This window comes from Periplaneta americana, chromosome 12 (genome assembly GCF_040183065.1).
Source record: "Periplaneta americana isolate PAMFEO1 chromosome 12, P.americana_PAMFEO1_priV1, whole genome shotgun sequence".
NCBI lineage: Eukaryota > Metazoa > Arthropoda > Insecta > Blattodea > Blattidae > Periplaneta > Periplaneta americana.
Genome location: NC_091128.1, coordinates 156,763,813 through 156,787,065, shown reverse-complemented (window position 1 = coordinate 156,787,065; position 23,253 = coordinate 156,763,813). Strand labels below are relative to the sequence as shown.

Here is a 23,253-nt window from a genome sequence, read left to right as displayed (position 1 = left end):
CCTCCCATTGCGGACAGATTGTTACGTCCCTTCGATGTCCATAAATGAGAGGTTTCACTGTACTAGCCAGCTACTTCTTGCCAAGCTTAATGTTTTGCAGACAGATGACTACACTGGCAAAGATCTGAACTTATTCAGTCTGTTCTGTGTAATGCTCTCCCTTTAACAACAAAGTTATTCTCTTTCTTGCTTCCCAGTATTTTGATATCAGATCATGATGCATCTTAAGAACTCCACAGATTTCTGTGTGAGAATATGGCACAGCACACAGTTTGGTGTGGTTGTTATTCCAATCCTTGCAGGTGTTTGCTTAGACAACCTAAACTTGGCTACGGCTGATTTACGAGGTGCTTCTGGTATCAATCCAAGATCCTAGAGTATTTTCCTACATTTTCATGAATTAATTTGAAATTGAATAATTTCAAGGGAAAAATTGTTCCGGGGCCGGGTATCGATCCCAGGACCTCTGGTTGAACGTACCAGCACTCTACCAACTGAGCTACCCGGGAACTCCACCCGACACCGTCAAAACTTTTCGGGTGGAGTTCCCGGGTAGCTTAGTTGGTAGAGTGCTGGTACGTTCAACCAGAGGTCCCGGGATCGATACCCGGCCCCGGAACAATTTTTCCCTTGAAATTATTCAAATCTGCTTTACAGGGAGCTTTACCTGAAAGACTAGATTTGCATAATTTGAAATTGTAATTACAGGCGATTTGCTTTTTTATGATTTGTTTTATAGATCCATATGAAAACTTAAGTATTATTTGATGACAAATTTTTTAATCTTTTTTTGCTAACATGCCAGCTTTCTCATTTCCATTTATGCCACAATGTACTGGAATCCATCGTAAAGCTATAGTTTTACCTCAATTTTAAATCTGTTTTATTATGTTAAGAATTTCCTTAATTTTTTCCCATTTTTGGACATATGACAGTTGCTATGGCTTGAATCATATAACATTATAACATTACAATTTTCTTGCAATGTTGCAACAACAGAGTTACTGTTTAAGGACGTCCTGTTGTTTGGGCATTTGACGTTATTTGAATTTAAACCATAAAATATAGTAGGGCTTCGTACGTCATTTGCAATGTGAGCATTTTAGTAAGTGTGTGTGTGTGTGTGTGTGTGTGTGTGGACATTTGCATTCTGGAGCTCTGTGTATAACTGACAACACTGTAGTTATCACAGATGCACGATGTTATGGGGACAAGCTAGAATGTTAGCTGTGTTTCTCTTCTGGTAATGGTTGAATGTTCCTTAAAGCTACTTGAATAAGTGTCTTTTAATGCCACAATCAAAGAGAGTTGGAGGGCTGCTGCTCACGAGAGAGGGACGGAAGCGAACACAAAGTAACGAGTTTACACAGCAATTAAATGAACCAGCGTCGGTACAACACAAACATCGAGAAGTGACAGTGACCGGTTTCCACATGGAATGTTAATGAGGGGCAAAGCAGTGCTGACGCGGTGTACTGTGGACATTGCACTCCCTGTTAGCAAGGTACAACGACGAGACGACCTCAGTGACAGTCCTCCAGCTCCAGATCGAAGTCCTCTTCGTCAAATAAAACTTCATCCAGTACTGAAAATAAAAACAAATTGCAGATTATGAAACCAAGCAGATGTGAAGCACTGTCTTTGGGGCTGCTAAGATATTGAACAGCTTACATATGAGGAGGTGGCGAACAAAACGAATTTAGTCACAAAATCTTTTTTGATTTAAGGATATTTTTTCGTTAGGTTGGTATTTCCTACAATGTGTTCACATTAAAGTTGATCAAAAGAAATTTTATCCCATTAAATCTCTATTGTAAAGATTACAAGATTATTAAAAAAGAATTTAGTCCACTACATATGGTCAATCAGAAAAGAACAAGTCACAATCAACCAATCATGAAGCCGCGACCATAGCACATTGTTTGGGGCAGAAACATGGACATTACGACGAAGTGAAGAGAAGTGAATAGAAGCATTTGAAATGTGGATATGGAGAAGAATGGAGCGTGTGCAGTGGACAGACAGAATAAGAAATGAAGCTGTTTTGGAAAGAGTGGGTGAAGAAAGAATGATGCTGAAACTGATCAGGAAGAGGAAACGTGATTGGTCGGGTAACTGATTGAAGAGAAACTGCCTATTGAAGGATGCACTGGAAGGAATGGTGAATGGAAGAAAAGTTCGGGGCAGAAGAAGATATCAGATGATAGACAACATTAAGATATGTGGATCATATGAGGAGACAAAGAGGAAGGCAGAAAATAGGAAAGATTGGAGAATGCTCAGTTTGCAGTGAAGGATCTGCCCTTGGGCTGAAAATTATGAATGAATGAACCACCCAATGTGTAAAAGCCATCTTGAAAGAGAGGGTCATTCTATGAATGACTTTCCTGTTCATGTTGAATCCATCAGATATTTCACTGTAATGAATCCCTTCATATCTCAGCACACACGTCAGCTTAACTGAGTTTTGTTCAGCCATTATTGTTAACATTCTGCAACCAGTTAGGGGACTTAGAGCTTGACTATCAGAAGTACAGGATTATCTTTGTAGTCTTTCATACTACAGAGTGATTTATATAGAACTGACACATTTCTTTCATTAATTGTTTCAAAACGAATTGTGCTAGCGACAACTTATTATACCTAAAATGTAGAGGAATTTTGGGAGATTATTTACCTCTATAGCAAATGTTGTCCGGCGTTGTCAAATCCGGAGATCTCGGTGGCCACAGGTTCCTGGAAATTATTCGGTCGTCACATAATCGGATAAATAGAACCATGCTTAATCTGTGAACTATGTGATGGACAATATGGCAGGATTTTGCACAATGAACGTCTGAAACCAACGACAATAATTCAATCTTTTATCCTTATCTGGTTCCTGTAGCTGATGAACAACCGTAACACTATATGGCTTTGGGCTCTCTGACACATTGAGTAGGTGTACCCTGTCTCCTGCGACAAACATCTTAATGATTTTTTTGGGTGACTGCTCCAGTCGTGCTCTTACGTCAACAACAACCGTGGGAAGCTTAGATGAACGATGCTTGCCCTTTTCACTCAACAGAGATCCAGTTGTTTCCAATTTGTTTACCAGTCCCAGTATTGTGTTTCTTTTGGGAGGATTGCGAACACCAAATTCTCTCTGGTATGCCCTTTGAGTAGCTGTAATTGACGGAGCAGTCACCCAAAAAATCATTCAGACGTTTGTCGCAGGAGACAGGGTACACCTACTCAATGTGTCAGAGAGCCTAAAGCCATATAGGGTTACGGTTGTTCATCAGCTACAGGAACCAGATAAGGGTAAAAGACTGAATTATTGTCGTTGGTTTCAGACGTTCACTGTGCAAAATCCTGCCGTATTGTCCATCACATGGTTCACAGATGAAGCATGGTTCCATTTATCCGGTTATGTGACGACCGAATAATTTCCAGGAACCTGTGGCCACCGAGATCTCCGGATTTGACAACGCCGGACAACATTTGCTATAGAGGTAAATAATCTCCCAAAATTCCTCTACATTTTAGGTATAATAAGTTGTCGTTAGCACAATTCGTTTTGAAACAATTAATGAAAGAAATGTGTCAGTTCTATATAAATCACTCTGTATCTCACGTGAGAGCAGTATTTGCTTTCAAAGCATTCGCAAAATGTTATTTGACACATCGTTGCAAAGCCAACCTAGGTCAGGTTATAATCTGATGCCTTGGTTACCTTTAAACACGTTCTCCATTCGCTTCAAGTTCTTCAGGGTTCCCGACAGCTCTTTGGATGGACTTTTGGTTTGTGGTGAGCTGGGTGTGGCGGACGAGCTCTCCAGCACCTCGATCACAGCAGTCAGCTTGTCCGCCCGCTCACTGTCCTCCTCGTACAGGTATCTGCAGTGTCACAATGCACAAACTGAACGTAATCTTTGGCAAACCACAGGATTTACCTTGTTTACACATAGTGTAAATGTAACAATTTTCTCCTCAATTTCCTATACGAGAGAGAGAGTGAATGTGTGTGTCCAAAATTGTTCGTGTGAGTGAAATTATCATCTACAGAATTTTCTGTCTCATGGAAATGTAAGAGGAACATGTTGAGAATTGTACATGCTCACAGAACTTGACAGCACTCTTCACTGATCTATATCCTTGGAGGAGGAGGAATAGCAGGCAGAAATCTCATAGCAGTGGGGGCTTCGTGACTTTGGTAAAGAAAGAAATCTGTCACAATGTGATTGTGCATCATTTGACAATGCTTCACTTAAAGGGAAATAATGGTGAAAAATTAAGAAAATTCACTTAAAAATTTATTGTGACTCTCTACGATGCGTGTTCTTAAAGTAAGTTCCAAAAGGGTGTAGTAAGTAAACGGGAAGATATTTACAAACCATTTTTGTTGCATTGTATTCCCCACACTTCAATTACTTCTCAACATAATCTCCACCATTATTGAGGCATTTATCGAGTCATGGCACAAGTCTTTCTATCTCCTCATTGTAGAATTCGCGATGCGAACCACTCCTGCACTGTTTTCACTTCATCGTCGCCATCAAAACGTTGACCAACGAGGAACTTCTTGAGGTGCAGGAAGAGATGAAAGTCACTCGGAGCAAACTACGGGCTGTAGGGGGGGATGGTCAATTTGTTCCCAGCCAAATTTCGAGATGAGATTTTGGGTGTCACGAGCTGTGTGGCTGAGCGTTGTCATGAAGCAACACAACTCCGTCGGTCAGCATCCCATGTCTCTTGTTCTGAATTGCTCAACGGAGCTTCTTCAAGGTCTGACAATAGGTTTCTCTATTAATGGTTTCACCCCGAGGTAAGAATTCGATGAGTAGGACTCCTTTTATGTCCCAAAAAACAGTGCACATGATCTTGCATGTTGACATGGTTTGTTTGAAATTTTTTTTCCTTGGCGATGCAGTGTGCCTCCATTCCATGGACTGCTGCTTCGACTCAGGTGTCATGTGAGACACCCAAGTCTCGTCACCTGTCACGATATGGTCAAGAAACTCGTCATCTTTGCTCACTGTAACGTGTGAGAAAGCTCAATGCACTGGAAGATCGTTTGGTTTTGTGTTCCTTGGTGAGCATCTTGGGTACCCATCATGAGCACAATTTTCGATATCGTAATCGATCTGTCATAATTTTGTAGAGAACAGTCCGCAACATTTGTGGAAAATTCAAGGAAAGCGAAGAAATTGTGAACCTCCTGTCCTCATGAATTTTTTCATCGACAGCACGCACCAAATCATCACTGATCAAAGATGGCCGACCGGTACGCTGCTCGTCATGCACAGAGACGCAGCCCTCGTTGAACTTCCTAACCCATCTCCTGACCATTCCATCACTAATGGCATCATCACCATACACCTCACAAAGTTGACGATGAATGTCAGCTGGTTTGATGTTCCTCGCATTCAAGAAACGGATAACAGACCGCATCTCACAGTCGGCAGGGTGCTCGATCATGTTCAACATTTCAACTGATCACAACTAACCACACATGGACTGAAGCTCTGAAACTGCATGCATAGCTTGCCTGAGGACTGAAGAAGAAAACACGCATGCGCAAAATAACGACTGCAGCGATGAGACAGCTATAATTGAAAATGGAACTTACTTTAAGAACACGCCTCGTATTAAAGAGCATTATTCTCTTCTGAACAATTTTCTATAATTTACATACATATTCCGAGAACTTTTGTATTCAATAAATGCATTTATCTGAATCATGGCGCCTTAATTATCAGTAATGTACGCATAATTTTAAATGCTGTTTTCCGAAACCTACATTTTCCAAGTTATTAGTGCACTTCATAGGAAAACCATTTGAGCTAGTCTTACGAAATTTTCAGGCAATCATACCAGATGTATAGTAATGCTACCCTGCCAGATTTATTGAAATACATTACTATTATTCTGACCTACATTTCATTATGTGAGAGAAAAATATATTTTTTAATTATTAAAAATTCAAATATGCCCCAGACCATAATATTTAAAGGATACTTATTATTTCTGCCATCAGTGCCTTCTATTACGTCTAGATGTATATGGTTAAAATTTCTTTAAAATATGAAATGTAGTAAAAGAGAAAATTGTAGCTATTGATGTGCATGTATTGTAATTATTAATGAAAACTTAAGTTATTACTTTTTTTTTCAAGAAGTAAAGCAATGAATTAGAACTTCTAGTACATATTTGAAGACTAAAAATAGGTTATAATTCCCATGGCTGAACAACCCTGAAGTTCTAACATAGGAGATTAAGATGAGGTCTGAATTATTAGTTGAACCTTTGATACCAGCGTCGTGTATCACAATAATAAAATGAAAATGGTAACAAAGAAAAAGGTGATGAGCAAAAAGTATGCATCCACGCAAAGGGTATGGGTGCTGACTGAACAGCTATGTGGACTCCAAGCCCGTGGTTCACTTGTCTCAATAAGAGATACATTGTCCCACTGACGGCATCTTAAGGAAAAGATGGAAAGTGATGAATATTGTTATACAGTTAAGTGTCTTCACCTGAGTTTCTTTAATAAATTGCACGAACTCCCGCGTAATTTATTTGACAAACCACACATGGCTGCCATCACTAGACTATCCAGGGCCTGCAACAAATAATAATAATAATCAGACATTGCAACAACTGGTCAAAAACACACATGGAAGCTTTAAAGCTGTACATGGTAGATAGGTAGCTCAAGACCATAGAAACTAACCTCTAATTTGTTTCTTCCTCTGAGTGATGAGTTTGAAGCATTACTGTAGAGAGAAGCTCGACTTCCAAAAGCACCTTCCATTGACGCCTATGCAAGGAAGAACACTTCACATGAATTGACATGACAATGCAACACATGATAAACCTCTGCACCAGTATGGCTAGTGTTAGTTGTCTGGGAAACTACATGAACAAACGAACATCGGTTAGCAGTGCGACACAACACGAGAGGGCTCCACAGTGCTGAACAGTTACAGGTGGCTATCTTGCTTGCTTTGGAAGGGAAGTAAATCCGGGGAAGACAAGATTTACAGCGTGTGCAAGTAACAGAAATCTCATGACTAGAGCTCGGATTTCTATAACATGGCATATTTTTATCCTGGTTTCTTTTTACAAATTAAAATTAAATTAAACGCATTCCTACCTTCACTGAACAGAAATGATACGGTTTTTAGTGGTCATATAAATGCATATTTATCAAGTCATATTTGATCAAATAAATGGTAGAAAGCATATTTTTGGTCATATTACAATAATGTTAACAATTCTGGAATTATTATTCACATGTTTTGTGTCAGTAATAGCAAGAGATTATGTTTGTGTTTGGTTATTTATTTTGAATTTCCTTTCCTTATAAGTATTTTGTAGTTATAGTCCTGTTGCTCTAATTTCCGGCAGCCAATCACATTGCAGGTCAGCTACATTTAAACGTGTGCGTCTTGTGATTCGCTGATGAAGATGTTAAGCATTTCCTAAGGCTGGATAAATACTTAATATAATCGCCCGCCATTTTGGCTCTTTCGTTTGCGTTCGCAGAAAGGACACGAGGACGTTATTTGCCGCTCAATTATTTGCTGAATTACAGTGCGTTTGATTTATTATCATAGGAGCTACGACATGATAATATTTAACGGTGTGGCAAATAGATTCCTCGTCTGGTAGCTTGGCAACGAAAGAACAAAAATGGCGAACGATACTACCTACCTAGACTTTATAGAGCCTTGACTTCCTCAGACGTAAGCAAAGAGGAGTCACGCTGGGAGTAAGGGAGTAACAGCGTCGCGACTATAGTCACGCAGAGGAGATGTTGACTATACAAGGGAGTTAATGTTCACAAAAACAATTTTGTAAAATGGTGAATAAAAAAAAAGTTTTGTAAGTAACTTTTGGACAAAATTTAGTTTGCTTTGTCTCGTATTTCCATAGCTTTTATGTCATAGAAATCCAAGCCCTACATCTTTAATTGCTGTAAGTTTTGCAGTTGGTGTTTTTAAATATAACATTGCTGCTCAATCGTGATACACTACAGGACATATCGTGTTTTTCTGGATATAGGACTTCATAAGAAACCTATGTATGAAAACAATGTTTTAGACCACACACTGATATTCCTTGGCCACCATTAAGTCGAACCAGCGTGGAGGTAGGAACATCTAATAAGCAGAGTGCAATTGATGTGGCTACTTAAGCGACCGACGATTAAAGCTGATTGGCTTATGATGCCACGTGACTATGCATGTGACAATCACTGTAGTACAGTCCATGAGGATCTTGGTGTAAACAAGCATACATATACACATAATTGTTCAGCCACTGTGAAGCCTTCTTTTATCCCACATACCATTAACCATGTTAGAAGTACAAACATTTCTGTGAGGCATATCTGAATGGCAAGTTGGGCTCAGAATTTAACCAGTCTTGTATTTAAATTTCCATCTCTCTTAAAAAGTTATTAATAGAATACTTTCACGTCAGCTTTTTTTCAACAACATGGAGCAACAGTAAGTAATAAGTTTTCCATTTAACATTTAACGTTCCCCATACTATCCAAACGTATTTTAATTCATGCAGCATTTTACACTTAATAATGTCATGCCAAAAGTGTTGTGCATTTATGTACAGCTATATGTAGACTTGTGTAATAATCAATGTATACCTTTGTACTGAAGTGCTGCGTTAATGTGCCAAATAGCATACATCATTCTATGGGATATTAAGTAATCAAGTACTGTAATTACAATAAACTTCTTTCATATTTAATTTACAATTCATGTTGGAAAATGTCCAGCTAAGCCTCGTGTTAATAACATATATCAAAATATGATTAATTATTTATTCCGTCAATATGGCTTAAGCATTGAATTACATATGAAAGAAAATATTGATGTGTTACATTCTATTTAATCTGTTGTTGTTGTTATCTAATGCCGGGCTTTGGCAACGAAGCCATTAGCGTTCTTGCTCTCCAATATTTCTCTGTGGTGGATCCATCAGGTAGAACTTCACAGATTATGAGATGATCTTCAGTCATTTCTTCTTCTTTGTTGCATAGAGGGCAATTTGGATTTGTGTAAATTCCTATTTTATTCAAGTGTTTGGCCAAATAATCGTGTTCTGTAAGCAGTCTGAATTTTGCTACTGCAGATTTACGTGGGATTTCTGGAATAATTTCTGTTTTTTTTTTATTAAAATGCTCCATTTTTTATCTTTGACTTTGGTACATAGTGCTTGGTTTTGCTTGATTTTATATTTATTTTTAATTAGTCTTTTGATGGATGTAAAAGGTAGGCTTGTATTTGTATTCTGAATTAAATTGGATCCTTTTTTGGCAAGAAAGTCAGCAGTTTCATTTCCAGCAATTCCGCAATGTGCAGGTATCCATTGCAATTGAATTCTTTTCTGTAGTTTTTGAAGTTGTTGGATCATTTTGTGACATTCTTTAATTTGGATTGGCATCATTTTATATGAATTTATTGCATATAATGCTGCTTTAGAATCAGAGAGAATGACAGTATTTTGAAATTTATCTATTCTGTATAGTAGGTGTTGGAGTGAGATATGAATAGCCATTATTTCCGCATCAAAATTTGTTGTATGATGTCCTGCTGGTTGATAAAATGAGAATAACGCACACGTAATTCCTGATCCTGAGTTGTTATCGATAGTAGACCCATCTGTGTAGATATGTAACCATTCTTCTGGTGGGTATCTATTGTTCACAGCTTCTAATGCCAGCGCTTTTAGTACAGGTTTGGAAGTTTCAGATTTTGTAACTGGTTCTTCTAAATCTAGTTGAATGTTAATTGGTTCGAAGTTTAGAGGATTTTCTCTGCTTAAAATGTTTTCTTTAGATTTAGGGAGATTCAATTCTGTTTTTATTTCCGTGACTTTGGACAGGAAACTTGTTTGTGTTTTCAACTTGGTTGGTTGTAACAGTCTTTTTTCCCATTTTGTTGTTGTTAACCATAGCATTTTTTCATGGTGTGTTAGTGCCTGCTCCTCTAGAGTGAGATATATTGGAGGGTTCTGGGTTAGGGCTTGCATTGCCGTGATTGGGGTTGATTTTGCTGCACCAGTTATTAGTCGCAGGGCCTGATTTTGGCATACTTCTAGTCGATTCAGGTTGAAATTATTTGCTGTAATTAATACCTCCGTATTGTAGAGAAGTATTGGCTTGATGAATGTTTTGTACGTAATGTTCAAAGTCTGCCGATTACTACCCCACTTGGCTCCAGCTAATCTCTTTAAAATTGGAAGTCTTTTTGTTGATTTGTTTACTACTGCTTCAATATGATTTTTCCAAGATAATTTTGAATCAAAAATTGCCCATAAATATTTCGTTTCATATGTTTGTCTCAGGTTTGTTTTCTTGAATTGTAGATTTAGTTTTGGCATTTTCAAAATATGTATTGTAATTGATTTTAGATGATACTTATATCTTGTACCTGAAGATGCCCCATCAGGGGCGAAAACGTTAGTATCAAGATTAAATAGGATGTAACACATCAATATTTTCTTTCATATGTAATTCAATGCTTAAGCCATATTGACGGAATAAATAATTAATCATATTTTGATATATATTATTCTTTCATATGTTTCGCACTTACGCAGTTTTCACACTTATTCGCTTTTTTTTCTAAGGTTACAGCAAGATTCCTATACTTTCCATGTTAATTGATTCTGGATATACTTTTTTCTGTTTATTCGTTATTTTACATTTATGTGATCATATTTCAAACCCTAGGAGATACGAAATGTCATACGTTCTAAATCAATTTTGTTCGAAATTAGGTTTGCCACGAAAATGTAAGAACGTGAAAATACAACACGTGTTCATTGTTAAGATGCGGCCCACTTTGAAATCCGTGGAAATTCGAAACTGTTCATGCTTTTCTGGCACATGTTAGCTTCAGTCAACTAGTTATGCATGAATGGGAGAATCCATTCAGAAGGGGAGAGAAGTATGTGAGCGAACTTTCACTTCACAGCTTGTTGGAGTCACACAGAGGGAAGAAACGGAGCATTTTAAACAATAAGGATCTGGTGCCAAAGCTATGATGACATTGAATACAGCTACCCTAATACCTGCCAAACTGAAAATATTTCGACAGTAGAGTCAACCTGGTATGACGAGAAGGTTGCTGATTGATTTTTGAATTCTGATTTCTTTGTTTCATTTCACTCCAGTGTTACCATATTTAGCGATAAGACGCTAAATCTAGGGAATTTTGAATCAGTCTCGGCGACAAATTTTGTAAAATACGATTAGTGACTTTTCTGCTGATTTTCATATTCTTCCACCTTTTTCTTTGTTTTAAGTTAAAACATTCTACTGAAATCATACACTTCTTAGTTTTAGCAGAGGCATGGGTGCATGACTGAGTAGTCTAATGATTCATACGTGAAAGCCCATCTCATATATTTGTGATCAGGGATGAAAGATGCTGATTCAATGATTCTCACGGGTTAGATTTCGCTCTCAATGCTACTGCTCCAACACAGATAAACGGTGGCAACTTTGATTGACACTGACGAGTCGTGAGCTGCAGCTGATGTAATTTTGGTTCTTCTCCGCAATGCGGAGATTTTCCACTCCGAACCGACCCGAGGGAATTGAGTTTTGGAATTTTGTGCCGACAGTTTGTTGAAGCAAATGAGACTGTAGTTTTTGCTGGTTTTAATATAATGTACTATATATATTTAAAAAGTGTCAAATTTCACAAAACAATTTGTGGTCAAATGCTTAAGTGTAAATTTTCACATTTACAATTTGCCAGAAAGTGTAGTGTCAATGATTGGATCAAGTGCAGTGTATTCACAATCAGCTGTTCCCACACCTTTCACCTCAACATCACAGCTGTCAACAACACAACCAGATTCCGTGGAAGAGGGCGATGACGAGGAAAATATATTTTTATCCGCATATGTATGTTTTTCTTATTTTTATTTGGTGATATTTATTATTAATTTTTAGCGACATTTCTAGGGATTTTTTAACAAACATTGAAGAGATTTAGCTACTTTTTGTTGAAAAGTTAGTGAGATTGGAGGGCGATATGTAGGCAACAGTGTTTCACTCTCACTGTAAGGTATGATCAGTCATCACTGGATTGTTGCTTCTGATGTACTGAAGTTTGTGACTATGCAAAATGGGGGAAAAAGAAGAAAGAGAGTTACATTGCCCAGGGTGGGTGGGGGACTAAAATACTGATGGTTATAAAAGAAAGCAGCAATAAGAAACGAGTTGATATTGCCAAAGCAGCAAGTTTCAAATGTAATATGTCAGCCAGCTTTGGCTCTAGGCACCTAAGATTTCCTACAATTTTGTGTACTTTATTCAAATACAGATCAGTTATATCTCACGTGCACCTTTCCTCAATAAATTGGCTCGTACATACAAGGAGAGGACACGCTCTGTATATCACCGAATTAAATCAGATTTTGTGATATGAAAGTACAAGACACACTGTTTAAAGTCATACCTGGTATGGGTGGCCAATGACCCCTCGTTTTGGAAATATTGGCTATTGTTTGTGACATACTTCTGTTAGGTGCCTAATAGGGAAGCATTAGACTGTGTAACGGCATAGCTCATGTGGTTGGATGCTGAGTTGTCATCCAGGCAACCCGAGTTCAAATCCTAATGCCTTCTCATTTTTTAAAGCTTTATTAGTATTATTATTATTATTATTATTATTATTATTTTAATGGGGCCAAGGGAGTAGAAGAGGTAGTACCTTTGTTTGAGTTGAATTAAACACTGGTCCTCGCTACTACCAGGGTTTGAGCTGAAGAGATATGCAAGACCTTTATCTCTGATGAAGCTGCAAACCAAGACCGTCCGTACGTGGCGAAAAACCACACCCTGCACGAGGTGGCCCTGCTAATACGAAATACGGCGGATCTAGACTTGGCAGTCGATAAAATACCCCAACACATATTACCCAATATGTGAGATCTTGGTGAGGGCGTAGGAGAAGGAAATCTCCGAAAATCAACCCGGGAAGAGGACTCTCGTTAGCCATGTAAGGCAACCATCTAAGGGAAGGAGACCCTAACAGAAAATCTCCCTCTCCTGAGGATAATAGGTTGCTCGGAGGGTTGGTAGCCCACCAGTGTAAAAAAAAATCTTACTCATAATCTCCATAGCGAATATAGCCGGACTGATTTTCCCACTATCACAGAATATAGGAATAAATGGCATGAACATATATGTAGGATGGAACCAACTCGCATTCCATACCGACTACACCATTATAAACCCCAAGGGAGAAGACGAATCGGACGCTCTAGAAAACGCTGGAAAGACCAATTTTAATATTGCTATGGAGACGAAACGGGCCAATGGGCCCAAATCGTATTGTTGATGATGATGATGATTATTATTTTAATTCACTTTCAGTTGTCAGTTCCTATATTCAAAGCCATGTTGAAATATGCGTGGTATGCATTAAAATTGATAAACGAACGAGAAGTGTTTGTGAATGTGAAGGATATCTGTTTCGCAGCAGAAGTGCGGAAAAATGTATGTGACTGTGGACAACCTTCTTTCATTTGCTGTGCATGGTGCAGGAAATATGTATGTTTTGTGTGTTTTTATGACATGATAATGAATCAGGTACAAAATGAAATGGAATAGCTGCTACAGAAATGGAACAGACACCAGTGATACATCTTACCTTCCTACGTAAGCAGTATTTCATTGTTTATCCTTTACAATATAATGTTAGTTAATTAGTAATTTGTTTAAAACATGATGAAGCATTCAATACATTGAGGAATATGATACAGATATGTAAATAGATAACTGTGATCACAATATTAATCATTATTAAAAGAAAAAAATATAGAACCAATTAAGATTCGAACTCAGGTTGCCTGGATAACAACTTAGCATCCAACCATATGGGCTACGCTGTTACACAGTCTAATGCTTCTCTATTGAGCACCTAACAGAAGTATGTCACAAACAATAGCCAATATTTCCAAAACGAGGGGTCATTGGCCACCCATACCAGGTATGACTTTAAACAGTACGTCTTGTACTTTCATCTCACACAATCTTATTCCATTCGGTGATATACAGAGCGTGTCCTCTCCTTGTTAGTATAAACAAAATTCCCCAATAGCTTTAGATAAATATTGCTTCACACTGAAAAACATGCCAAAATAATTTTTTCATTATCCAGGATATTAAAAACGTGAATTATTTCCGTGAATGTCTCGAAATCTGTTATATTTTATATAATAACAGTCTTACTAATAAAAACTCTATATACAGACGTTTAACTGTCTTATACTTATACAATAAGTAGCTCGTTTATAAGTCGTGTGTAAATTCCTTACTAATAATCACTACATACGTCGTGTATAACAGTATAACTGTTACACAGCTACGTCATAGTTTCGTCATTACTTCGTTACGAAAGGTAATAGAATATCTGAGGTTCTCTATTGCATCCGTTAGAGCGCTCTAGTGTGGCGTGTTAAATATCGATAGTACAACTGGCTCTAATCGATTACCATACATTTTGGTCAAAGAGTACAAGCTACAGCAATATTATTCTAATAATTCTATGATCTTTGGTTTGTTCTTCTGTGGTTACAAGGCATCCATCATCATAAAATGACAGTCGATACGAACAGCTGTTAGAGGGGCGGCCATTTTTTCGCTATATACAACGCTTAAACAAGGGGTTTCGTGTATATAACTACTGCAGAGCAATTCCCATTGTATAGTTACAGCCTGTTTATACATCCATAGCTTATTCACGGTTTATTAGTAACGTTTTCTGTCTCAACTCTGCATAAGTCTCGTATAAAAACTATACACTGTTTATTAGTAAGACTGTAAGAAATTACAAACATACAATGGAATGTAAAATAATGAAAACTTGTACAGTCAGCACTCATGGACATAACAAACAGAAACTTCCTCTTGCGCCATATAATCCAGTTGCAATATCTGTCAGATCAAAGGTTTTAAAAACTGATAGCAATGCAGCAAACGCTCATTGATTGCAGGAACTGAATTCACATGATATGTGCATGCAGCAAATAATCTGAATTTCTGTAATATTTCTTAAAAATGCTTCCAGCCTTAACCCAAGTGATCGCTCTCACATGCAGATTTGCAGCATTCAGTTGTCGCATGTTCTCTCAGAGATCCGGACCAGTTGCCATCAGATAGCCTTGCATTACTCTACTTGCTGCTAAGCGGTGTGTGGCTCTATTCAGACTGTACAGCAGTTCACAGCCTGGCTTTCATTTCAAATTTCCTAGTCTAACTAACTATTCATTTCCATTAAATTTAATTTAAACAAAAAAAGCGTCAATGAGATATTGAGGGTGAAGTTTAAAACCACATTGCACCCTATGGTTCACCTCCATCTCCTTTGAAATTTCAAATGGCACACCTATATTACTATACTTAAATTTGAAACAGTATTCACTTGTTCATACAGCTCATTTGTTTCACATCTTTTGTTTTCTATCGTCGCCTGGCAACCTGATTGTTGTTATTGATGATTACAGTTTATTTCAGGCAGTAACACAATAGTACATTATGCAACGAGCCTATAATGGTAGTAATTAAGACGCGAGTATGTTTATGAAACGAGCCTCGTTTCATAATTTTCATACGAGCGTCTCAATTACCATTATAGTCAAGTTTCATACGACTTTTTATGCTAACCTGAAATTATTCATAAGTATTCATGTTATTCTTATCTGACTGGGGAGCGGAGCTGACCTTGTGCAATACCTCGTAAATTGTGAGATGTGCGCAGTCGCGAAAGTATTGATTTTTTCCAGGAAACAAATGTCGACATTGACCTTGATATAATCTAGAGAGTAAAATAAACATTAATCTTGATATAACCTTGAAATTGAATTAGACATTGAAAAACGAGATGACAAATTGAATTTATTTGAATATTATTTACAATTAACACTAATTATTATAGTAACAGAACTAGTTGTCTTTCGATTGCATATCCAAGAATAATCGATATTTGCGCTTTCATATTGCTTCAGTGGTATTTTCTGATTGGTGGAACACCTGAACTTTAATGAATAGGTGTACTTTAATGAGGTCCATTAAAGGGCTGCTATCAGGTGTATAATTACTACATTTCGGCATGGTCGAGCATAAACGTTATTTATGTATGGTCAGTGCTGCATGCAAATCAAACAGCAAGACGGTATTAAACTTTTTAATTAAATTAATTGGAAGCTTTGTTTTTCGTGGTGTGGTAGTCTGTAAATAAATTTTTAACAGAAAAAAAGCTAGTATGTAAAATATGCTATACTTCTCACTATAAGCATTTCTTGCTTTTATATGGTTGTCACTCTACATATACTGGATTCAGACATAAAATGACTTAAGTTGACAATAGTGGCTTCCTCACACATCCTGCTTCAGTATTGTGAACTGAATGGAGTTAGGTGCAATACCTAGGAAACTGTCCTACAAATTCATGCCAGTTTATACTAACGTCTATATAACTATAGGTGAGGAAAGAATGGCACAAACAAATATCCAAATGTGTTTAGAGACTACTGTTACGTCATTCTGAAGAAATAATAATATGCGTTACAAGAGCGGTATGTTGAAGTTCTCATGTTCGAGGAAAAGTTTGAAAAAGCAAAACGTAGTTGAGCTTTTTCAATTTCCGGGAATTGAAAGAAAACATACCGCTCGTGTATTGTATATTATTTTATGCGAAAATCATTTATTACATACCTGAAAGAGGAATTTCTAATTGCAATGAAATCTCCATCTTGGTTTCTGTTCAATGACGGCAAATTTGCAAAACAAAAATATCTATCTTCAACATTGTTGCTTTAAAATGTTTTCTGTGTTTACTATACTCCAGCAGGCCATGATATACGTCTGTCTTTTTTTCCCCCCCAGTCTATGATGAGTCTGGAATCTTGTTGATTTTTTCACGGCTTCCTTAATGTTACTTGCATCACAAATGCAGTAACTTTAGTGGAGTTGTAGAGTTTACTTAATTTTTGCAAATATTTAAAAAAAATAATTAACAGTGCAATTTAGGTCAAATTGCAATGGTAAGTTTCCAATTTATAATTATTACTATACTGAACGTCTCTAAAAATAATATGTTAAAAGCCTAAAGCAGTAAAATCAATATGTCACTTAAGCGGTGAGAAGAGGGAAATTGTTATGTGTGTTAGGTTGGGAATACTGAATGTGGAATTTTAGACTTTCCGTGGATTGGTTTTGTGCGGAAACCAAGCAAATACGCACGATCTCGCACAAAATAATGTGCAGCCATAGTGTTTGAAGCTATTTATCAAAGCGTGTTTACATTTACTTCTGTTGTATGATGTCAATAACTTGCCTGTAGCTGCCTCACATACCACACTAGTTTGACACAAAAATTACCCTTCCTTTTTGAATTACCCTCGTAAGATAAGGACATGAACTGCGTACAAGTCTGATCACACACTATCGGTTATGTATAGCCAAGCAGCCTACTGAAGACAGATGCGGTGTATATACGTATATCTGGTTACCATGTAATTTCCCCTTGCACGCGTGAAAGTCTGGTACCTCTCTGCTCTCTGGAAAAGGTGCAACATGCTCGTGCGAGCATTACTTGTGTGTGAAACTACAACACATCTTAAAACAACCCAGCAGAGTATCGAATCACTGTTTCCAGTATGAGACTCGAACCTGATCCCTCATACCTTCTCATTATACATGTCAAACTACGTCACTGCAGAAATCATCACGTGTGACACAATCTACAGCCAGCCAGTAAGAGTACAGCTGACACAGTTCCCATCAGAACTTGTGTGCAAACTTGACTCTTATTTACTATTACCAGCTGTACTGGAATCTTTAAGAGTTAGGAAGAGGTTGCAGGCAACATACCGACCGCTACTTTTCTAGCGTCACGAATGTTAAATCGCATGTCGAAATCTACAGCGTGTTCAGTAAAAGCGTGCAAAGATTAAACAGGAAATATGGGATGCTGTACAGAACATTTTGAGATAGGGAACTTTGGGTCTGTGAAGCCAGATTAAGGAAATATGAACTTAAACATGTCTATTGCTATCAATTATTGTTTTCTGTATTATCTATATTTATTTGTATTTTTAAATTCTTTTCTTATTATTTATAAATGTCAGTTAACGTACCATTTTGTACCATACAACAGGTGCACCAAAATGACGGCCACCAATATTTAGTATTTACATTTTTGTTTGTTACATTTAAATTTACTATTTACATTGTTATTTATATATAGGCAATCCATCATGTTTTATTTGTTTACCTATCGTCCACCAGGTGGTTCTGTCCTATCGTATTTACAATAAAACATGATATGAGTTAATGACAGATCCTTTCATACCATCCAAGAGTTAATCACAGTATGTACAGCACGTTGTTAACTCAGATTTGTAAATGATATGAAAATGATTTCAAAGTGAAAATAATAAATATACATAATATGGAAAAACAGTAAGTGATGGTTAAGCTCATATCTCCTTAATCTGGTTTCACAGACCCCAAGTTTCCTATCTGAAAATGTTCTGTAGAGCATCCACTATTTCTTGTGTAATTTTGCATTGTTTTACTGAATCACTCTGTATAAATCGATCTTTGCATAATCACAACACCCTGTATAATGAGAAAGTAAAAGATGACACAAAATCGCCCAAAATTGTAAAAATGTTGATTAATATACATAATCTCATATCAGATAATTCTGATACAGAAATCTAAAATTTAAACACAAGTATGCAATGATAGATCATCAATAGCTCTTACACGTTTTTTATCAGTAGTATGCAATGGTCTGTGCTCACCCAATTTGCTGAAAGTATCGCAAATTTTGTATGATGGAGGAAGATACAATGTGTTAAAAGCAACATTCGGTAGTAAATGTAGTCAAACTGTGTAATCCCCATTATGAAGATTTTTTTTTTTTTCATTTTTTCTTCTGTAGAGTTCACTATTTTTCTCAGGGTGGTACAGAACAATATCCTTAAAGTAAAATCATTTGCGATGAATTTTATTATAATGAAAACAAAATCATCATATAGGGAAAATACAGTTCAGTGTAATGTGATACAATGTTGAGTAGAATTGTGGACTATAATTATTATGTACACTTCCCAGAAAGAACAAGAAGCATAGGATATTAAAAATATGGATACAAGGAATTACAGTAAAACCTCGATAAGACGCGCCCGCTTATTACGCTATCCCGTGTAATACGCTTTTTTTGTCCAGCCCCTGCACATTTCATACATAACGCCTTTATAAAATACCCCATTTTTTGTGCTCAAGTCCTGCTGTTTTTGTAGAATATTTTCGATGTAATTTTCAACAATGTACTGTGAAAGCAATGAAACATCTTGATCATTGAACTCACTGGTGCCATTAACCTGAAAAGTAGTGATATTCGATCCTTTATCTGAGCATTTAAACCTTCATACTATACAATACCCCAACCTCTTGTTACACTCTTCTATTCGACTCTTTACCTGCGCGCTTAAAGCCTACATACAGTTACAATACCCCACCCTCTTGCTAACCCTCTCGCTCAAACAGCATTCCTCACTCGGCCGTAATAAAATTCTGGAAATTTTTGCTGGGCAATTTGTTGTCCTTTAGTGTATTGAAGTGTTTGTGAATGTCATTACAATGAGTGTTAAACGAAAAGCGCTTTCTGTGTCGGAAAAATTGGAAATCTTACAAAAGTACGAAGAGATCAGTACTCTTACTCAGAAACAACTCTCTGATTCATTAGGAATCCCATCATTGATATTAAGAACGATAATAAAAAATCGCGACTCAATCACTACAGTTGCGACGTCTGGAGGAAACTGAAGTGTGGTAAACATGAGGACTTGGAGAACACACAAGGCACACAACTATAAATGACTTTTTTCGAAAGAATTAAGTACAGTACATATTGTAAATGTCTTTGACGTACAGTACAGTAATTACATAATTGAGTAATACTATATTACCTTTCATGACTCGTATATTTCAATAAAGAAAAATGCTAATGGATACTGTATATAAGTCAAAATGAATATACCCGCCTAATACGTGGTTTACACCTGGTCCCTTGCACAGCGTCTCATCAGGGTTTTACTGTATAACATACGAAAGTTTATACAGTGCGAGGCATGTATATACAACTTACTGGCATTATAACCAGTCATAGTGGGTAGATCCGACCACTATGTCACCCGGAAAAAAGATGAATGAGCAATGAGTGGCGGTGATCTAGGCCTATAGTCCCGTACAAATAATGCACTGGTAGGAGTATTAAGAAAACGTTACGTTGATCTTACCTTATATATATATATTTTTTTAATCCAATGCCACCAGGTTGTCTTTTCGACATTTCTGGTCTTCTCTCCTGGCTGTGGCTTAGTTGTAACCCACTTCTGAGGTTGGGGCGCCTGGAAGGCGGAGTTACATTACCCCGATGATGTGATAGGATGATTATGATAATGTGGTGCCAGGAGAGGTCTTAAATCTAAACTTAACCTAAATTCCAGACCATGGACGAACACAGGAATAATCCCCTTATATAATTACCTTATATAAAAGCATATGTTGAAAATGATGTCCACCTTTCTGGATGTAAGAATCACATCAGTATAGAAAATTCTGAAACACCTTCTGCAATACTTTATCTCTAATTTTACTCTGCATTTACCTGGTTTCATTCTCCAGTTCTTCAAGAGCGTGTGGATTGTTCACATGAACTTCCTGTTTTAAATTTCCCCACAGATAAAAATACAAACATTTCAAACTGGAGAACAAGCTGGCCAATGTCCGCGAATAATTATGTGATCATCAAACACTTCTCCTAATGCTTCTACTGATATAGTGGCTGTATGTGCAGTGGTGTTATCCTGCTGGAAGTAAGCATACTGTTTTTCATCTTCAGTTAATACAGTGAAACCTGTTCAAGACGGAAGTGACATGGTCCTAATTTTTTTTCCGTTGTGGACAGGTTTCCGTATTATTCAGGTGTGACATTAAAATGGAATATTTTGTCATTCATATACATGAAAAACAAAATGGCATGCCGCAAATTACAAGAAGTACAAATATTCCATTTAACACTAATCACATTAAATCAGCTTTCTGTCGCTTATTACGTTGGTGAATCATCTTGATTAAAATCTCATTTTCTGTTTAAATATTATCGTAACTCACTCATTAGTTATTAAACATTACTAAAGTTTACTAATCTCATTCTATTTAATATCTAACACTATACTCTAATACTATACTGCATATCACTGCACATTATTAATTAATTGGACTAGGAGCCATCTATTAGAAGCCTTGAATTCTGGTTTATTTAATTTCTTTCCCAGTTCAATAGCTTGCTTTGCAGAACAGATCCAGAAATTGGCTTGTTCTTTGAAAGGTCATGAAGAACTCACTCTCACAACAGTTAATTTATTTTCACATAAACAGTTGCTTTCTGGTTTCTTTTTTGTCACCAATATTGGTCTCAAGCCGCTCACTCATTATAATCTTTAATTTTTAAAGTGTTACACCTGAGTTTTCCACTGAACTTCAACATTAATTCACATAGACTTTGTTTCTAATTTTCCTTTATCTCGATAACATTTACTTCATCACTTAATGTAAACGCCACATTTTATGCAACTTTTTTTTTAACTTGAAAATCACTACACTTGCGCTCTATTTAGCTACGACAGTACACGGGTGTGAAGCATTGAAAATTTTTGAAGGGACTCGTCTGCCTAGTCAACAGGGTAATACAATTTATGACCGCCAGGCCAACACACCCTCGTACCCTCTAAAATTTTGCAAAGAAAAGTTGTTTTTATCTTAATGACCTACGTATTTCGTATATTCCTTGAAATTACACGCTGTTTCAAAATATAGTTACAAAATATAGTGTGGTCAAAATATTGTTTCCGTTTTGAAGAGTAGCAGACAGTTTCCCTTTCCGCGTTGGACAGTTTCCGTTTTATTCAGGAAAAATTACACATAATACATACAAATTTCGCCAGGACCAATAAATTGTTCCGAAATAGACAGGATTCCGGATTATTCAGGTTCCGATTTGAACAGGTTTCACTGTATTGGGGAAAAAAAAACCACAGTGTGTCTCGCACATAACATTGTGAGTTGACTGTATTGTAAAAGGAAATGGGGCCAATTATCCTGTGTGCAGTAATGCCACACCACACACTCACTTTCTGATCGTGAAGAGGAATTTCATGCACTAAATGAGGGTATTCATGTCCCAGTGCCTTGTATTCTGAAGCATTTTCAGCCCTCTTCTAGCTGATATTTGTAACATGTCGCATTCTTGTGCTAATTGGGTGAAGATTTCCTTGGACTTAGCTGTATTCCTGCATGAATATCTGCAAAATTTCTCAAATGTGATTCTTGCAGCCAAAAAGGTGGATATCTTTTCAATATATGTCTTGATAAAAGGTAAGATGAACATAACATTTTCTTAATACCTCTTAATCGGATCTCTTCACTAAACACATGCATTGTAACTGGTTATAGTGCCGCGCAGTGTAGCATACTTCTGAACTGTCCGTGGGTGAGGCACATACTGGACCAGATCTTTTCTGGTCGGCAGAAGAAGGAGAATAACATGGAAGAGGAGAAACAGAAGACAAAAAGGAGGGGAAACACATGAAGAGCTGAATGAGCAGGTAACGAAGTAGAGTACAAGAAGAGAATGAGGAGGAAGGCAGAAAATAGGGTAAGGTAAAAAAAGGAAAGGAAGAAGAAACAAAAAAAGAGGAAAGAGAGTATAAGATAATAAACAGGAGAAGAAGAGAAACAATAATTGAACATAAACAAAAACTGTATCATACAAAACTGGATACAATACCAACAGAAGGTTAATATATTAGTGTTGAATTGTATCATTGTCATTCCTCTTACTTAAAAAAAAGTAGCAATATTCGAGTTTTTACACATATTCGAAAATAAAAAAACAAAAACAGGGAGTGAAAGATGAATAACAGAATGTTTGTCAAGTTGTTGTGACAGTACCTTGGAAGGCGAATGTGGTGCGGCAAGCAGCAGGGGCTGTCCAGACACCGGTGAATCCTCGTCTGCAGACAACGTCACTTCCTCTTCTTCCGAGGAGATGTACTTGGGAGTCAAGCCTGCTGTGCCGTGGAAAGAAGCTGACCGCAGCACCGGGTTCTGCAGACTGTAAGTTTACGACATAACGATAATCTGTGATGTGG

At 37.1% G+C, this 23,253-nt stretch overlaps 1 protein-coding gene across 2 annotated transcripts; it reads right to left on the bottom strand.

Annotated features, from left to right (window-relative positions):
* Positions 1 to 558: 558 nt before the first annotated feature.
* Positions 559 to 23,236, bottom strand: LOC138711038 (uncharacterized). Of its 2 annotated transcripts, XM_069842328.1 has the most exons (6): positions 23,054 to 23,236; positions 17,539 to 17,586; positions 6,716 to 6,802; positions 6,519 to 6,604; positions 3,716 to 3,879; positions 559 to 1,585 (listed from the first exon to the last, which is right to left on the bottom strand). In XM_069842328.1, exons 2-6 carry the CDS (start codon positions 17,539 to 17,541, stop codon positions 1,524 to 1,526), a joined length of 402 nt encoding a protein of 133 aa, XP_069698429.1. In that variant the 5' UTR covers positions 17,542 to 17,586; positions 23,054 to 23,236; the 3' UTR covers positions 559 to 1,523. The 2 variants fall into 2 exon arrangements, with proteins under 2 accessions (XP_069698429.1, XP_069698430.1); XM_069842329.1 differs by lacking the exon at positions 17,539 to 17,586.
* Positions 23,237 to 23,253: the final 17 nt, after the last annotated feature.